We start from the raw sequence: 16,358 nt of genomic DNA, 5'->3' as shown, positions 1-16,358 counted from the left end.
TTTCTTTACCAAATCATAAAATTTTTCCAACATTTTCAAGAGCGAATTTTCATCTATGCGATACAAACGTATTTTGCTTGCGATTTGGTAGCGTCTAAAGCCGACCATAGACATTTTTGGTGGTGAATTTTGACGTTTTATAGAAAAATATTTTCAATCTGTACTTACATTTACAGTTAAAAAAATCGTGACCCAAAAGCTAAATTTCGTGACTTTCATGACCGTTTTCTAATTTCGTGACATTCGTGACCGATAGACACCCTGATCAAAAGAAAGAGAAAAATATATTCCTTGAAAACACCTGTATCGGAAGATACTGTTTATCTGCGTAGTTGGAAAATGCAAATTCTGATTTATTTGAGAACACTTCATTTAAAATAGCATCTTCAATCAAGCTATTTCATGATACTTTATATAACACTTATATACGACAAATTGTACTCTTTTAATTTACTCCATTTTTATTAATTTTTGTAATTTTCCCTTTCAGTGAGATCCTTGAGAAACTAAAATTCCACTTCATGAACGAAGAGCTAAAACGAAAACTTCACTTTGTACCTTATATGTATTTTCTGCACTCAGTTAAAGAAATCCTATCCCGAAAGCATAGTTCACAAAATAGAAGTTTTTTTTTTCTTTTTAAACATAATATATTATATACAAATTGTTTAGTTTGTATGGAACAATGTTGGAAAAACTTAAAAAAATAATAAAATAAAAAAAAAAAAAAACGCAGAACTCTCGAATTAACAGGTAGAAGACTTCATTATCTTCCAATCCCTGTTTTTCTCTCTCTCTGTGTGCGTGTGTGTTAAATATTTCAATAACAAGAATTGATACAATTACAAATTTGTCAGTATTTATCAAGTGAAAAGAATTACTCAATCGAGTTTATACACACGAGATAGGATTTTTCTAACTGATCGTACAATATATAATTACAGATTCACATATTTACAAATGCGAAAGGAAAACATCTACCAACTTAATTGGAGTAACCAGATCTAAAAGTATCCAGATAACAATCACAACCAATAAAAATCAGGAGTAACGATAATACTACGTACGAGATACATATTTTTTTATTCAAAAATCTTTTGATATTTGTAATGAGATACAAACAAAACGACAGTAAAGCATTTAGATTTAGGAGTAAGACCAGTTCTGGTTATAAATTTAACTGACCATTATACTTCATTGTATCCGGAACCAAGTTTCACATTTATTATGCTGTAACTTCTCTTAAATCTTAACTCTACAGGGTAACGTAGTTCAGATCAATCGAAGAAAGAAAAAAGAAAAAATCGTTTCTTCTCGCAAGTTAATCCCAACTTCATGAAGTATTCAATGTGTGAAGTGACTCCTCCGACCTTCGCTCTGCTCTAGTTTAAAGAGGTGATGTCGGAAACCGACGTTTCCTTATGCGGAATTTGCTGGTCTAAATATTTTGACAATGAAAGCACTAAGTTCAAGTGCTAACAACTATATTTCTTATAAATATTTAAGCATTTTATTCTATTAGGTTGACCCAGAGTTGGCTGGTTTAAACCCAGGTGGTTTTAAAACAATGTTTTCAACCAAATGTTAAAAAAAAATCGTATGAACTTCAAGGTGACGTATCAATAGATCCCAATCTAACTAGGTCTCTTCTCATACATTACAAACCCAGGAGACATGAACGTAAGTGATTTATTGAAATCAAAAGTACTTCATGTATATGTGCAGTTATTGTCATAAGTCTGAGAACACTACTGATTTTTCATTTTTTTCCCCATATATATCCAGACAAAACCCAGTTTGTTGGACTTGTTCTGTAAAATAAACATCATTGCTCATACAAAGAAATTAAAACATATGGTTCTGTGTCCACTGATACAAATTTATTGAGCACGTTTGCTTTCAGTGAAATACAGATCTTTAGCGTTGATAAGAGCTTTACAAATTCCAGACATTTGTTTAATTAATATATACCACTTTTGCGAAGCCATAAGACTCCAGTAAGTGTAGCAACTGGTAACGATTGTGTTATTCAGTCAAAAGCAGCACTGCAGTAGAGGAGGAAAATGAAAGCACTATAACATGTTTCAGAAAGGTGAACAACGTTAGTGGATCAAGATTGAAGTGCAATGTGGGGCCAGTGCACAACAATGTTTTTAAGGACTTCGTGACGACGTTTTCACCTAAATGAAGGATTATCTTCGCAGGAAGCACCATAACACAAGAGAAATTATCGTCCGTGCCATATGGCGGTTCCTGCGAGACACTGACAAACTGATAGTGTACGACGCCTTCCACACATCTTGTAGAAGATAATAGGGAGACGATTATACTGAAGGAATGTAACAGATGATGTTCTGTTCGTAAAGCCAGTTGCGAATTATAACGATGTTGCTATTACTTTTTATTAGTCTTTGTAGTGAATAGTCCAGAAAATTCTGAAGAAAGATTTTAAGTGTCAAAGATAAGAAGTTAACCATGCTTATATGTATTACGTGCCTGATAGTTTCAATCAGTAAATATCAACAACAGAAGCTAGTTAACGAAATATTATCGAGGGTTGCAACTTGTTAACCGATTTTTAGGGTAATTCAGTACTAGTTGTAAAGGGTTCTAAAGGTTTGCTACTCAAGAAATGCACTGCCATTAAATAAGTGATATTCGAAGGTACTGGAAGAAAAAAAAAAAAGCAGTGTTCTAAATGGTATGTGGAACAAAGAGAGGGTATGTGGTAGGCTAAACAATGTCTAAAATACCGCAAGTGTAAACATGGTTCAACAAAAATCTATCATTAATTGAGATTAGTGTTACAAGACAGAACAAGCACAGAAATGCAGTGTTTGAACACAAATATAGTAGCTTTCCACGTCAAACATGCACAAGCATTTATTTCAACATATAATCAGAAATGCAACAAAACTGAAATGTCAATATGTTTTTGTAATTAATGTTCATCACTATTGATGACGCGCTGTTGATGCTCCGGAAGCACGTTGACATCCTAGAAGAAGCCACGCGCAACTCCATTGTCACTGATGCGTTGAATAGCAGTTTTCTGCTCATCAAAATTACTGTTGCGCGTGGCCTCTTTCAGGGTGTCAGCGTATCATCAACAGTGAGGAACATTACTTATAAACATACTGACATTTCAGTTCTGTAGCATTTCCTGTTTATTATATATTACAATAAATACTTACAAATGTTTGACTCAGACTACTTAGTACCTAGGGTTGGTACAAACCTTTTTTTAAAAAAATAATATATATATGTTTCACACGTATTTTCATGTAGATAAGCTTCCATTTATTCGTTTATCTTCGACTTTTTTTTTTTTTTTAAGTTTTCTTTTTCAAAATTTAAGCAATTGCAATTATCTTTCATTATAATCAGGGTTGGCAAAAAGTTAAAAGGTTCTTTCGGTTTAAACCCGATTTTTCTGGTTTAAATCATTTCCTCTGTGTATTTATATTACATATGCACAGAAATAAGTATGTTTCGCCTTGGTGTTATTATGCAACAACAGGGATATGCTGGAAAGGGTTACATAAGCTTAAAGCGAAATCCAAACAGGCATTCAGGTAAGCACAAATATACCATTTGGTTTCGTTTTGAATGTTTAGGCTTAACATGCTTATGTAATACCGCGGTTATCAACAAGACTTTCGCTTAGTGATACCCGGACTGAAACTTGGTTTTCACTTGAAAGAAGGGTTGTGGTTCGACCGAGAGTTGAACATGGGACACCTTGATTGAAAGGTGAAAAGGAGATAAAACTAATGCACATGGTTTGGTATGTGAAAAGTCACCATGAAGTTCACACGATTTAAAGCATTTTTCTTTCTTTTTCTTTTTTTTTTTTTTTTGGTTTAAACCAGCCAATCCTGATTATAATGTCTGTATATTAGCATAAAACACATCCTTTTTCACTCTCATATGTAGTACACTTCTTTGAAACTAACCAGAAACAATTAACCCGAAGTATGTCATGGTTGACCTGTTGGCAAAAACCATGGTTTTTATTGAAAAAAACTTTTTTTTTGGTTTAAACCTCTTTTTTTTTGGGGGGGGGGGGTAAATAATTTGCTCTAAGTATTTATATCACATATGGATAGAGATGCAAAAAAGCCGGCTTTTTTGAATCGATGGTTTTTTCACATAAAAAGCCGGCTTTTTTGGGAAAAAAACGAGAATTTTGGCTTTTTTCATTTTCATGATTTTTCTATCTAAATAGCTTTCTTATAGTATATTCTATACTTAGATAAGAATTCCATGACCTAAATGCCATATTTCGCTCTAAAATTCACCATCAAGGTGGATGGAGCACATGTTTTACGAATTAAAGCTAACATGAAGAATGTAGTATTTGAGGGCAATTTTAGAGGCTATTTAACTTTATTTTAACTTTTGAGTTATCGATATAGTTTCTTCTCGATATCATTTCAGTTTGTCGTCTGTTTCATTTCTTAGAGCTTAGTACTCTAGCTTCTAACGCAGAAGTTAAACTTACGTTTTTCTATATATCCGTCAAAGCGTACGTTTTTCAATATATCCGTCTAACCATACTTCCACATTTCTGTTATACTGTAGCTGTGCAACGATTTAGCAATAATTTTCCGGATACAACCTTGAATACTAATTTATACAAATAATCAGTAGCGGATTTGGAAACGTACTCTGGGACGGGTTTCTCTGATTGTTTCATTTTCTAAAATCTCCTAATTTTATTTGGGAGGAGCTTGAAGTTTATGAGTACAGGCATAACTATAACTAATACTGTATTTCCTTTCGTTTATATATTTAGCGATAATCTTCCGGATACAACCTTGAAGATCATTTTATACTGAGAATCAGTGGCGGATTTAGAAAAGTATTTTGGGAGGGTTTTTTCTTACTAATGTTTAGTTTTTCTAAACATTCGTAATTTTTATTTGACGGCAGCTTAAAGTTTATGAGTAAAGGCATAACTAATAGATATTTCGTTTGTTTTAGACATTCCGTAATTTTGGGGAACAGGCTTCAGTCCGAAAGACCGCCCCCCCTAACCCTCGCAAAACCGTCACTGCTGGTAATTAGTAATAATAAAGATTTAAAAAGTCAGCCAACTCACAGTACACGCACTATTTCTACTTCATAGATGGAATGAAGAAAAGTTTTGTCAGAATGGTCGAATGCTGAGTTGAATTCCGGACTTCTCGATAGAAGCGCAAAAGCTCCAGTCAATCATGTTTGTTGTGCAGTTGTATTTATCTTAACTTAAATATATTCCGTAGTCCTTTTTTTGTGTGTGTTGGTGGGGTGGGGAGAGTTCCATAATGATATGAAGGGTGTGAGCCAAGAACATGGTAACTAACAAATTTTCAATTGCTGAGTTACGCAGCATCAGATAGGCAGCAACGCATACCGCTTCGTTTAATCCCTCATGTATAGACTTATGTGAAAAATCAGCTTTCCGACTTTCAAAATGGATTGTGCAGCAGAAAATTTCTAATTTCTTAAAATAGTAAAATTATGGGTTACAATGTTCTTATCTCACACCCTTCATGTTCAATCCCTCTTGTTAAAAATACAGAAAACTTGAGGACTGAATAAACCGTGATGGTGCTTATATAAAACTGTAGAATTTCAAGAATATACAAAACCAAAAGCTCTAGGTGTGCAGCCTTTAAGTGTATCATATAAATCTAAGTATTTTTATGTTTTATTTTAATTTTATTTTGTTCCCAAAAAGAGGGTATGGAATATTTTGAAGTAAAAATACTACATAGAATTTTGCTACCTATTTGAGTATTCTTTTTAAAAGAAGTATTTACTTTTAGGGTTGGCTGGTTTACAACAGCTGTTTTTTTTCTTTTTTTTTTTTTAAATAAACAACTGGTTTAAACCGAAAAAAAAAAGGTATGAAAAATGCGAATCGTGTGAACTTCATGGTGTTGTTTCCATACATCAAACCATCTGCATTAGTTTTATTTCCTTTTCACCTTTTAATCAAGGTGTCCCATGTTCAATTCTCGGTCGAACCACAACCCTTCTTTCATGCGTAAACAAAGTAGCGGTTCGGATGTCACTTTAAGCGAAAGTCTTCTCCTTGATAACCTCGGTACGGGACAGAACGTTTGGGCGCCGCCATTTGGGCGCGGACGTTTTGGCGCTGCCGTTTGGGCGCCGGACGTTTGGGCGCAAAGCCGTTTAGGCGCCAGACGTTTGGGCGCGAGGTACATAGTAAAAATCACAATTTACGACATATAAAGTAAGCTAGGCACTGAAAACTAAGCGCCAATCAAGATATATACATTTCCTACACTTCTATCTTTATCTCACCTCATTTATCTGTATATTTTCTATCTCTATCTTATTTATTCATCTAAATTAAATAGTTTAATGCGTTTGTGGCATTTGTTGCCTAACCTCGTCATGGATTGATTTTTCGCTTGTTCACGATTCTTGTACTTCTGATCTAATTTTTGTATTATATAAGAAAGCTAGGAAATAAAGGAACCAGACGAACTGTTAATTTTCTTAATGTTAATTAAAACATATTGATTTAATTTTTGTATTTTTTAAAGAAAGTTAATAATTACATATTTATGAATATTAAAATTTGTTTTCTTTCGTATTACGTTTGCCAAACTCTTCTCTTCCTTAAGTCCAATAAAGAACTACCAATAAAAGATTGCAGCGTAGTCGCTAACACTCTCGCCTTCGGTGCGATCGGTCCCGGGTTCGATTCCCGGTGGGGGCACTCGGTCGAAAAAGTGTAACACGCTCTTTCATGCCAGCCACCCTGAATGAGATTTTCCTGCGTTTTCTTCATTCACACCAGGCAAATGCCGGGGTGGTACCTAATTTATAGGTCCAGGCCGCTTCCTTCCTTCCCCAATCCTTTCTTCCTTCCCTTTCCCTGGATAGTGTGCTCCCTCAAACGTGACGGGCTAAATGGCCTTAGATGCCAAGAGCCCAGAAATCTAAAAATCCTATATCCTAATCGAGTTGAGGGAAAGATATTTTGCATACATGGTGTCTAAGACATATTTTGCATACAGGATGTCTAACACATTGAGTTTAGGAATTGTAGTATGCCGTATTTCTGGTATCATTTTTTTTTTTTATTAACATTCCAATATAAAAATCAAAACTTAACACACATTTTTTTTCGTCCCATTGTAACCATTTAATCTGCATTAAAGAAAGTGGCGAAAGAAAAAAAAAACAACGATTTCAAAGTGAAAAATAATAGTTAAGTGTACATATATTGGTCATTTAGCCACTAGAAATGTGTTTGACATTCACACTTATTGCGTAACTACACCAGAAGGCCTGCTTTAAGTTTTTTTAATGGAATAGGCTCACTATGTATGTAATGCAGTCAATCATATGTAGTCTGGTCGACTTACATTTGGCTTGAAAAGTTATCAAATAAAAAGCACACTTAACTTTCGTTGAAACTTAAATTTACAAAATTTAATTGTTAATTCAGTTTTTATAATTTTGAAATTCCAGTATTTCTAGTATGTAAAACAAAATCCAGTATAATTCAAGGACTTCCACTACAGTAGACACCTTGTGATATCTTGATTCGAACTTAGTACTCAGCGCCTAACATAACGACTTTTTAAGTCGCGCCCAAACGTCTGGCGCCCAAACGTCCAGTGCCCAAACGGCGGGGCCCAAACGTCCGCGCCCAAACGTCACGTACCGCCTCGGTATTACGTAAGGATGTTATGCCTGAACATACGAAACGAAACTAAATTGTATATTTCTGCATGCCTGAATGCCTGTTGTTTTAAAAAGAAGCCAAGGTTGCTTAAATATACTGATATAAATTGACAAAATTTATCGATTGCCTACGTAGCTTCCAACATTAGCTTGGATTGTACTTTCAATGATATGTACGCACTAAATTTGTAATTTAATACCTCAGTTTTAGCGTACTGATTATGATACGTTGACCTTTAAATTTTACATGCAAAGCAATAACAGGATTTTTGCCGTTATTGTTTTACATTTAGAGTAATGACGGGATTTTCCCGATGGCTAGGGCGGGAGTTTTTCAATTTAAGAAATTTACTGACCGGACTTCTTTAAGCTTATGTGACCTCTTCCAGCATAACCCCGTTGTTGCATAATAACACCAAGGCGAAACAAACTTATTTCTGTCAATATGTAATATAAATACACAAAGCAAAATATCTAAACCCAAAAAAAACCGGGTTTAAACCAAAAAAGCCTAGTTTAAACTCCCCCCAAAAAACGGGTTTTTGGCATTTTCAAAAACAACCATGGCTCTTGCCAACCCTGCTTACTTTTGTATGTAGGAGGTTAAAAAAAAATTTATTATATACATTGGTTAATCCTTTGGAATTCATAATGTAAATATGTTGAGAAGCAGGGTTGGCAAAAACCATGGTTTTTATTAAAAAAACCAAAAAACCCGTTTTATTTTGTTTAAACCAGGTTTTTTTGGTATAAACCAGGTTTTTATGGTTTAAATAATTTGCTCTATATATTCATATCATATATGGACAGAAATAAGTTTGTTTCGCCTTGATGTTATTATGCAACAACCGGGTTATGCTGGAAGGGGTCACATAAGCTTAAAACTGAATTTAAACCGCTTCTCAATTTACATCCGGGAGAAATTGTTCTCCATTTGGACTCGAAACAGGGACTAATTGACCACAAATGCGATACGTCTGCCGACTCACTCATGAAGGACTCCTGATACGTTATACTGATCTTTGCATACTTTTAATATAATTGTCAAATTATCAAGAGTCATTTGAGAGGGACAAAAAGATAAACAGTTACACAAGTGAAACCATTATACAGAATTACATATGGACAATTTCAAAATATTGCAGAGTACAGAAGAACCGGAACTAATTTAGTCCAAGTTAGTTCACTACGACTTTTATTAGTCCAAGTTAAAAAAAAAATACAACAACTTAATTTGCATATCAGTAAGAAAAGTGAATAAAGATTAGAATTATTTGAGTCCACTTTGGCTCTGACCCATTTATATATAGATACCAAAGATACTTCTGATTTCAGTAAATGCCTCTCTGGGGTTTGTATGACCACCCTTCCCAAAAACGTACGGTATTTCGATGTATTTTATCAATAGTAAACATTATTAAAGCGAAACAATATTTGGAATTTTTCTTTGATTGCAACTGCATAACAATAATAATAAACTTAAAAAAAAAATCATAAAAGAAACATTCATAAACTTATTTAAAAAGTAGCTTTTGTAGTATAATCTTTTTGAGTAACGAATGGGGAATTTAGGTCTGAATATAATACGAATAATATGCGAGAGTGACACGCGATAACCCACAAATGTGTGTTCATCAAGATTTTAGGAACACACATTTACGAACATTTTTCGTTTTTTGGTTCAAACTAGTTAAAATAAATAAAAAAGTTTAAACCATCTACGATTAAATGTTAAAATTTATATTATGATTTGTCGAGAAATTTTCAAAATATAAACTTTTACATTATATACTGTTGGAATTTTATTTTCAATTGTGAATCTTGCCAGATGTCCTTGTGATGTGTAGAACTTTGGTTAGTAACTAAATCTTGGTAATTTTGATTTATGTACATCAACTTTATTCTGGATTCTGAGGAGTGTATTCAACCTTCAAAATGACTAACATAGATAATTTTGAGTTTCTTTTAACTTTTTTTTTACCTATTTTGTTAATAAGGACTTTTATTTGAATATTAAAAATTGTAATTACTGATAATGAACCCCATTGTCTATGAAAATTCCCCTTGCCCAGATTCAAACTTGGATTCCTTGTTCTCATAGATTTAACCCTTTTAAATGTTAAAGTTTTTGAGGAATTTTGTAGACTTTCACTCAATCAGCTACTACGTTAAGACTATTTATCGTGGGATCATGGTTCATACTTCGTTTTGTTTGGAATGAAGCATAGTCAAATTTCCCTATTATGTACCCAACATAGGAAAAAGCTATTTTAAAAAAAGTCCCCGTTTATCGCGAATTTCTCATTGGAAAGAGAATGAGATATGAAGAATGGAGCGAGGAAAAATAGTCTTGATGCTCTAACCTAGGGATGGACGGTTCCTGAAAACGTAAACCGCGGTTTCGGTTTGCCACTTATACCGGTTTGGAACGGTTAACTGAACCGAACGGAACCCAAGCCGAACCGAACAGTTCTCAAACCGAGCCGAATCGCACCGTTCAGACTGTCGGTAGAACTTTGACAAACTAAACTGTCCAAAGGGTTTGAAACCTGGTTTCGTTTACTATTGGCTAACCAAAACTTAAGCAAACTCCGTCAAAGCGAATTCAGCTGTGTCCAAATGGAGCTGAATTTAATCTTTAACTCACTCGTAACATACGACCAGTTAGCAGATCTGTGTATAATAAAAGAATAAAATAGCATTGAGCCTAAAAGTACTCATTGCAGTATATATATATATATATATAAAATGTTTGTATATCTTTTGTATGTATGTATGTAGATAAAAATATGCCGATTCAATCGCATTTGAACAAATGTTAACATCCATCACTTGAACTAAGATTAAATTTATGATGAACACTGGGAAGCTAAAGAAAGGTGATGTCAACGTTCGACAATTGGCGCTCTTTCTCATTCATTATAATGTGGCACTTCGCGTTGTTCTTCAGAACATAATTGCTCTTCTGCGTACTGAGGAGCACTAGACAGTCAAGAACACAAATATGAGTGATCTTACAGTGTGTCTGAAGAAATAAAAAATTTTATCGAATTGTTCCAATGTTCGCTATCTTTATCGATTCTTCTGGTTGCTCGCTGAGATAAATAAAAGGAAAACTAATTTTTACTTCTGAAATTGTGTTCAGCTTGGCTTCTTTAAGAAATGAAATTAAAAGAAAAGGTAAGTTGCGAAGTTGATAGGCTTAACACGATTTAAAGGCTGATTCCCCTTCCCCCCTCAAATTCTTTTCCGAACAGCAAGAAAATCAATCTTCAATTGTGTTAAGCCTGTTAACTTCGTAACATTTTTTTCAAACCTAATTCATCCCACTTACTTTTACTCTTAGAAAGGTTCCACAGAAGGTGGACCTATATGTTAATAGTTTAGCAGCGGTCTGCGAACATGGAACAATTTGATATAACTTTCAATTTCCTCAGGCACAAAGTAAGATCTCGCATATTAGAATTATTTACTGTATCTCCTGTAGCATTTATAAGTAAATAGATACCGGAAGACTTACAGATTACATTCTTCACAAGTGCGAACGATCTAACTTTATTAAATTGTGGAAGACTGGAGTTTACCAATGTGACTTCTACCATTACTTTGAATATAAAGTACGAAAAATAAGCAGTATCAAAATTTTGATTACAGTACTCTATCAAAAATAACATTTACACGGTAACTTAATGGTTATTAATAATTTATAAGAAATCTTCTCGTCAGTTAATTACAGCCAAAATAAACTGACAAATTATTCAGATGTAAAAAATATTAGCATTACATTATAACGCAGATCTTTACGAAATAGTAAACACAATCAAAAATTATTATTGTCGAAAAGCTGTTAATAGTCAGAACTGGTCTGTATTACCTTTTCTTTAAGCATCTTGGATACTCTTAGAAACAATTTCTCTTCTGCTATATCTAAAGGAGTATTTCCCTCGTAATTTCTAATATCTAAGATTGGTTTATATTTTAATATAAGCTCTACCAAACTAATTCTACCGGTACTGCTACAATAATGTAAAGCTGTGTTACCATAGAGATCTTGTATGTTTATATCACAACCAGCATCCAGCAAAAGCTTTGCTGCCTGTGCACGCTGATACTGACAAGCTAGCATCAATGGAGTTGAACCTTTACTCCAATTCTGAATGTTGATTTTGGCTCCGTTTTGAAGAAGGCCCTTGACCACATCAACACGTCCATGCATTGCAGCGATATGAAGAGCGGTTGAACCTTCCGAATTGCAAACATTAACATCTAAATAAAGCTTTCCATTTGTTGGCGTTTCTGCGGAAATAACGGATTTGCACTTTTCACATATACACAGTGGGTGACACAGTTCTATTGCTGACGTTTCAGTTTCAATAACATCCTTGCTGGTGGTGCCTGGAGACGAATTAGACGCATCAAGACCCAAGTAATAAAACGCTAGCCGAATGTCACCAACAACAATAGCACGCAACATCTTTTCAACTAGCTTTATTTCTTCCGTTGTTTTTGGGTGTATACCCTCTTCTTTCTTAATATTCTGTTTTATTTTGGCAGTTGTATCACTAAAATCAAGTACCAGCACTGCCGATGATGAATTACCACCCGGCGACACATTCACAACCACAAATTCACTTTCTATTGCACTGGCATTACCGGTACATGACCCAGGTGATGTTCGCGTTGTACTAGCGGAAGAAAGCAATTTTAGTAAATGAACACTATGGGCACAATCCAAAGGGGTTAATCGACGGTTATTACGAATATTCACTTCAGCGCCATATTCAAGTAATATCTGTACGATACCCTCGTATCCCCATCGAGCTGCATGATGAAGCGGAGTGTCCCCATTAATATTAGTGACATTGATTAACAAAGTTTGTCCAACATGTTCTGCAAAATAAATTAGGGCTTTAACACAGCCCTCATGGCCATTAATTGATGCAAAATGCAAAGGTGTATTTCCATCAGTGTCTACAACATTTATTTGCGCATGCGAATGCAATAACAGAAGTAACGCATTTTGATGTCCACGAGATGCAGCATAGTGCAAGGGTGTAGACCCTCGAAAATCTGTAGCGTTTACATTTGCGCCGCGACCCACAAGTAGATCTACCATTTTTGGTCTTCCAAAAATACACGCGATATGTAAAGCTGTAAAACCTCTATCATCACACGAATGCACTGTAGGAGTTGTATCACACATACTTTTGGATAATATACTCTCACACCTGTCACAAGAACATAACGGATGGCAAAGCGTTGTGGGTGTAATACTTTTTGCTTCACAAGGTTTATCTTTACTCTTATCTAACACTTCCCTTACTTTATCAACATTCCCCAGTCTAATTTGTTCAAAAAATGACGAAATATTTTCGACAGAGCTACCTTGTCCGTCAAGCATGCTTACAGAAGGCCGAAATATACTGTCTGGTTCTTCTTGCTCATAGACATATTGTGATTCTGGTGCTGATGGTCCAAGAAGCAACCCAGATTTAACGTGTTCTATTGCAGCCTCAAGAGTTGTAATCAGAAAACTATATTCATCCACAGCACTACACGAAGAGGAGAAACGAAATTGCTTCAGAAACGTTAAATGAGCTATCCAACTCGGAATTCCAATTTTTATGATTAGAAAAACTAACACTGGAAGCAAATCATCTGCAGCGACTATTGCTCTTGTACTGGAAGCACCGTTTTCTGGATTCTGCTTTGAAATAGCAGCAATTGTTCGTTTCAAACAACTTAACTTTCCTAGAACAGTGCTAAAACCTTCAATTCTGGCCAACTGCTTCTTGGCAGACGGTACTGTATCATATAAATCCCCTCTTATCTGAAGATCTCGTAGTTGTATATCTGATAAATTTCGTATTATTTTATTAAGGTAAGCATCTTCATATGCTGTACAAGCAGATACGCCTTTTATAAGTTTATGATATATTCCATGATGCATGTATGTCTCAATAGCAACTTTGACAATTTCTAACAAGTGTTTATTCTCCGCTGTCTTATCCCTGAGTCTAGGATCTCGAAGAGCTACCTGCAGACTCTGTGTGTAAAGAACACCTACAAGGTCTCTTTGTACTTGCAATGTTTCAAATTCTAAATTTGGATTACTTTTAAGAAACTCTTGTATTAACTCATCTAGTTTTTCCAGTACTTCTTTTCCCATACTTTCTGTCCACAATAGATCAATACAATCTCTCAAAGTATTAACTACTAGAATACTACTGCCATCATTTCCTTGTCCCACAATAGCACGCCTCTCTAATGGATTTTCTATACACAAAACTTTATACTTCATCATATCCTCCGTATAGAAGGTTTCTTCAAATAACACATGGGTGCTATACGGCCGTGATATGTCATTTTCCACCGTCAAAACACGATTACACAAACGCACCTCTTTGTCATTAAGGGTTCGAAAATGGCTCTCTGGTAATTCATCACTTGGTATCAAAATATGACTAAAAAAATCTTCGTGTGTGAATGCGTATTTTGGAAGAGCACCAGCGCGAGGTACACAAATCAGCCATCCTTCATTCGTAGCTTTTTGAAAGAGTTCACCATGATCAGTCTGCAAAACTTGGAAGAACGCGTTATCATTCAAGTCTTCATCGTAACTTGAATCCATATTTCACATTTAAGCAAGAAAACAAGTGTTTACGTGCACTTTACAACTGTTTGGAACTAAGATCAACAGGCTTCAAAAGTTACAAGTTCAGTCATTATACTACGCTCGTTCACCTTCATTTGTTTCTGAAACCTTGTCCACAGCTAACAGCGCCACATCATGTAAACAAACAAGGCATTCAGTATTTAGTGGGGAGCAGAAAAATAAAATTAATTGATACGACCATGTTTGAATTTGCCTTAGTCTTTAAAGTATATTTTATCGTCAAAGTTACTGTTATAATTTTTAGAAAACACCCAACAAAATTAACAAGCGCAAAAATCAACTGCTGCCTACGAAATTCAATTCATGCTTAGCTATAAGCTCTGAAATGAAGGTACCGGTACTTGGTTTCTTCAAATGCTTGCAACATTTTCTAAATCTTAATAAATAAATCAAGTACTGATCCTAGTACAAAAGCTCAAGGAAATAATTTCTTCTGGCTGGATACATGAAATCTTTACCACAACCAAATTGTGTTGTACAAATGCAATCACTTCACATGTTAAAAAATAATCAGTAATTTATTAAACAAAAGCAGATGCTACAATAGATTTCCCAACCGTAGTCTACATTGATAACACTAACCTGAATTTGTCCCTTTTTGTGAGTCAGAGTTTGCAGTCTGTTAATCATTGGCGAACAAGACATATCGTAATAAGCAAGAGACTATTACAACAAAATATAGTAAATTCTCCTGTGATTCGCAATATATGAATGCACTGAAGTACACTCTCTTTAGTTCATTCACTGCTTAACAGTACACGAAACACTTCCAATTTCTTTACTCGTAGATTTAGCTGCAGTTTTAAGAAGTCAGTGCAAGTCACTACGTAATTCCCGCCTGAATTATTCCGCCAAGATTATCAACTTTGGGAAACAACGTTGTCAAATTGACCAGTTCACGAATCACTCCTGATTTCCTTACTTGTAGATTCAGTGGCACTTTTAAAAAGTCAATGCAAGTCACTATGTAATTCCCGCCTGAATTATTCCGCCAAGATTATTAACTTCGGGAAGCAACGTTGTCATATTGACCAGTTCACTAAATCTCAGATAGGCCGACGATTTTTTTTTTTTTTTTTAAAGAGTGTAGAACAAACATTCAGCTTCAAACTGATCAACTTGTTTAGGCTTGACTTAATTTTCATTTTTCTTTTTCTCTTCGGAAATTGCCTTACAATAAAACTGTCCTTCAACTGAGATTTCACCAACATTTGTGAAATTCGTTTATCACTTAACCCTTAACAGCAAACATGTTTTCGGAGGGATAATGGACACCTGAGATACTATGTGCTAAAAATAATAATAATAATAAAATAAAATAAAAAAATGAAGACACTTTTTTTTTTACTTTTAGTTCAACATTTTATTTTTATGAAGAACGACTTACAATTATGAAAATATATTTTTACTAGTTAAAACCTATAAAGGTCCTAAGCGTTAAAAAAAAGTTGGTATCCCCTTATGTAATTTAAAATATAAACTAGAATAAATCATGAAATAAAGATGGAATTTTGATAAATCTCACCCTAAGATGGAAAATAATTTAATATTTGTATACTTCCACTCAGGGGCGTCGTTTAGGGGGGCACGGAGGGGCATTTGCCCCCCTGAGTTTGAGATGTATATACATTTTATCAATAGAATAATAGTAAATTAGTGAAAACACGAAATTTTACTTATATCAAGGGATCTTGCCCCCCCCCCAAGCAAAATTTGAAATGACGCTCCTGCTTCCACTTTATTTCTACAGTAGATTTCTGTTAGCTGATCACTACGGGACCACGAGCTCGCGGATGACAAAAATATCGATTAAAACAAAAATTACCATTTCATAGCACCAGTGGCGAGATTTGAGGGGAGGCAGGATAGAGAGCGTATACCATTTAGAATTTCATATGCATTAAGTTAGATTTTTTCCCAACTTAAAATTGCCTATAATTTCTTTTCTTTCTTTCTTTCTCTCTCTCTCTCT

At 34.6% G+C, this 16,358-nt stretch overlaps 2 protein-coding genes across 2 annotated transcripts in view; both read right to left on the bottom strand.

Annotated features, from left to right (window-relative positions):
• Positions 1 to 15,398, bottom strand: part of LOC145664552 (thymidine kinase, cytosolic-like) — a 55,213-nt gene extending 39,815 nt beyond the window's left edge. Inside the window, exon 1 of the mRNA XM_081731319.1 lies at positions 14,969 to 15,398. Within this exon, the coding sequence (XP_081587445.1) occupies positions 14,969 to 15,031 (63 nt within the window). The 5' untranslated portion in view covers positions 15,032 to 15,398. The remainder of the gene's footprint in view (positions 1 to 14,968) is intronic.
• Positions 9,423 to 14,956, bottom strand: LOC145664551 (ankyrin repeat domain-containing protein 27-like). The gene has a single exon (XM_081731318.1). The coding sequence runs from the start codon at positions 14,339 to 14,341 to the stop codon at positions 11,558 to 11,560; it is 2,784 nt and encodes a 927-aa protein (XP_081587444.1). The 5' UTR covers positions 14,342 to 14,956; the 3' UTR covers positions 9,423 to 11,557.
• Positions 15,399 to 16,358: the final 960 nt, after the last annotated feature.

This window comes from Thermobia domestica, chromosome 11 (genome assembly GCF_964235325.1).
Source record: "Thermobia domestica chromosome 11, izTheDome1.hap1.1, whole genome shotgun sequence".
Lineage (NCBI taxonomy): Eukaryota > Metazoa > Arthropoda > Insecta > Zygentoma > Lepismatidae > Thermobia > Thermobia domestica.
This window is presented reverse-complemented; position numbering and strand designations above follow the sequence as displayed.

Bases quoted from the DNA above. Each gene is read 5' to 3' on its own strand.
- LOC145664551 (XM_081731318.1), bottom strand. From the start codon at position 14,341: ATGGATTCAAGTTACGATGAAGACTTGAATGATAACGCGTTCTTCCAA.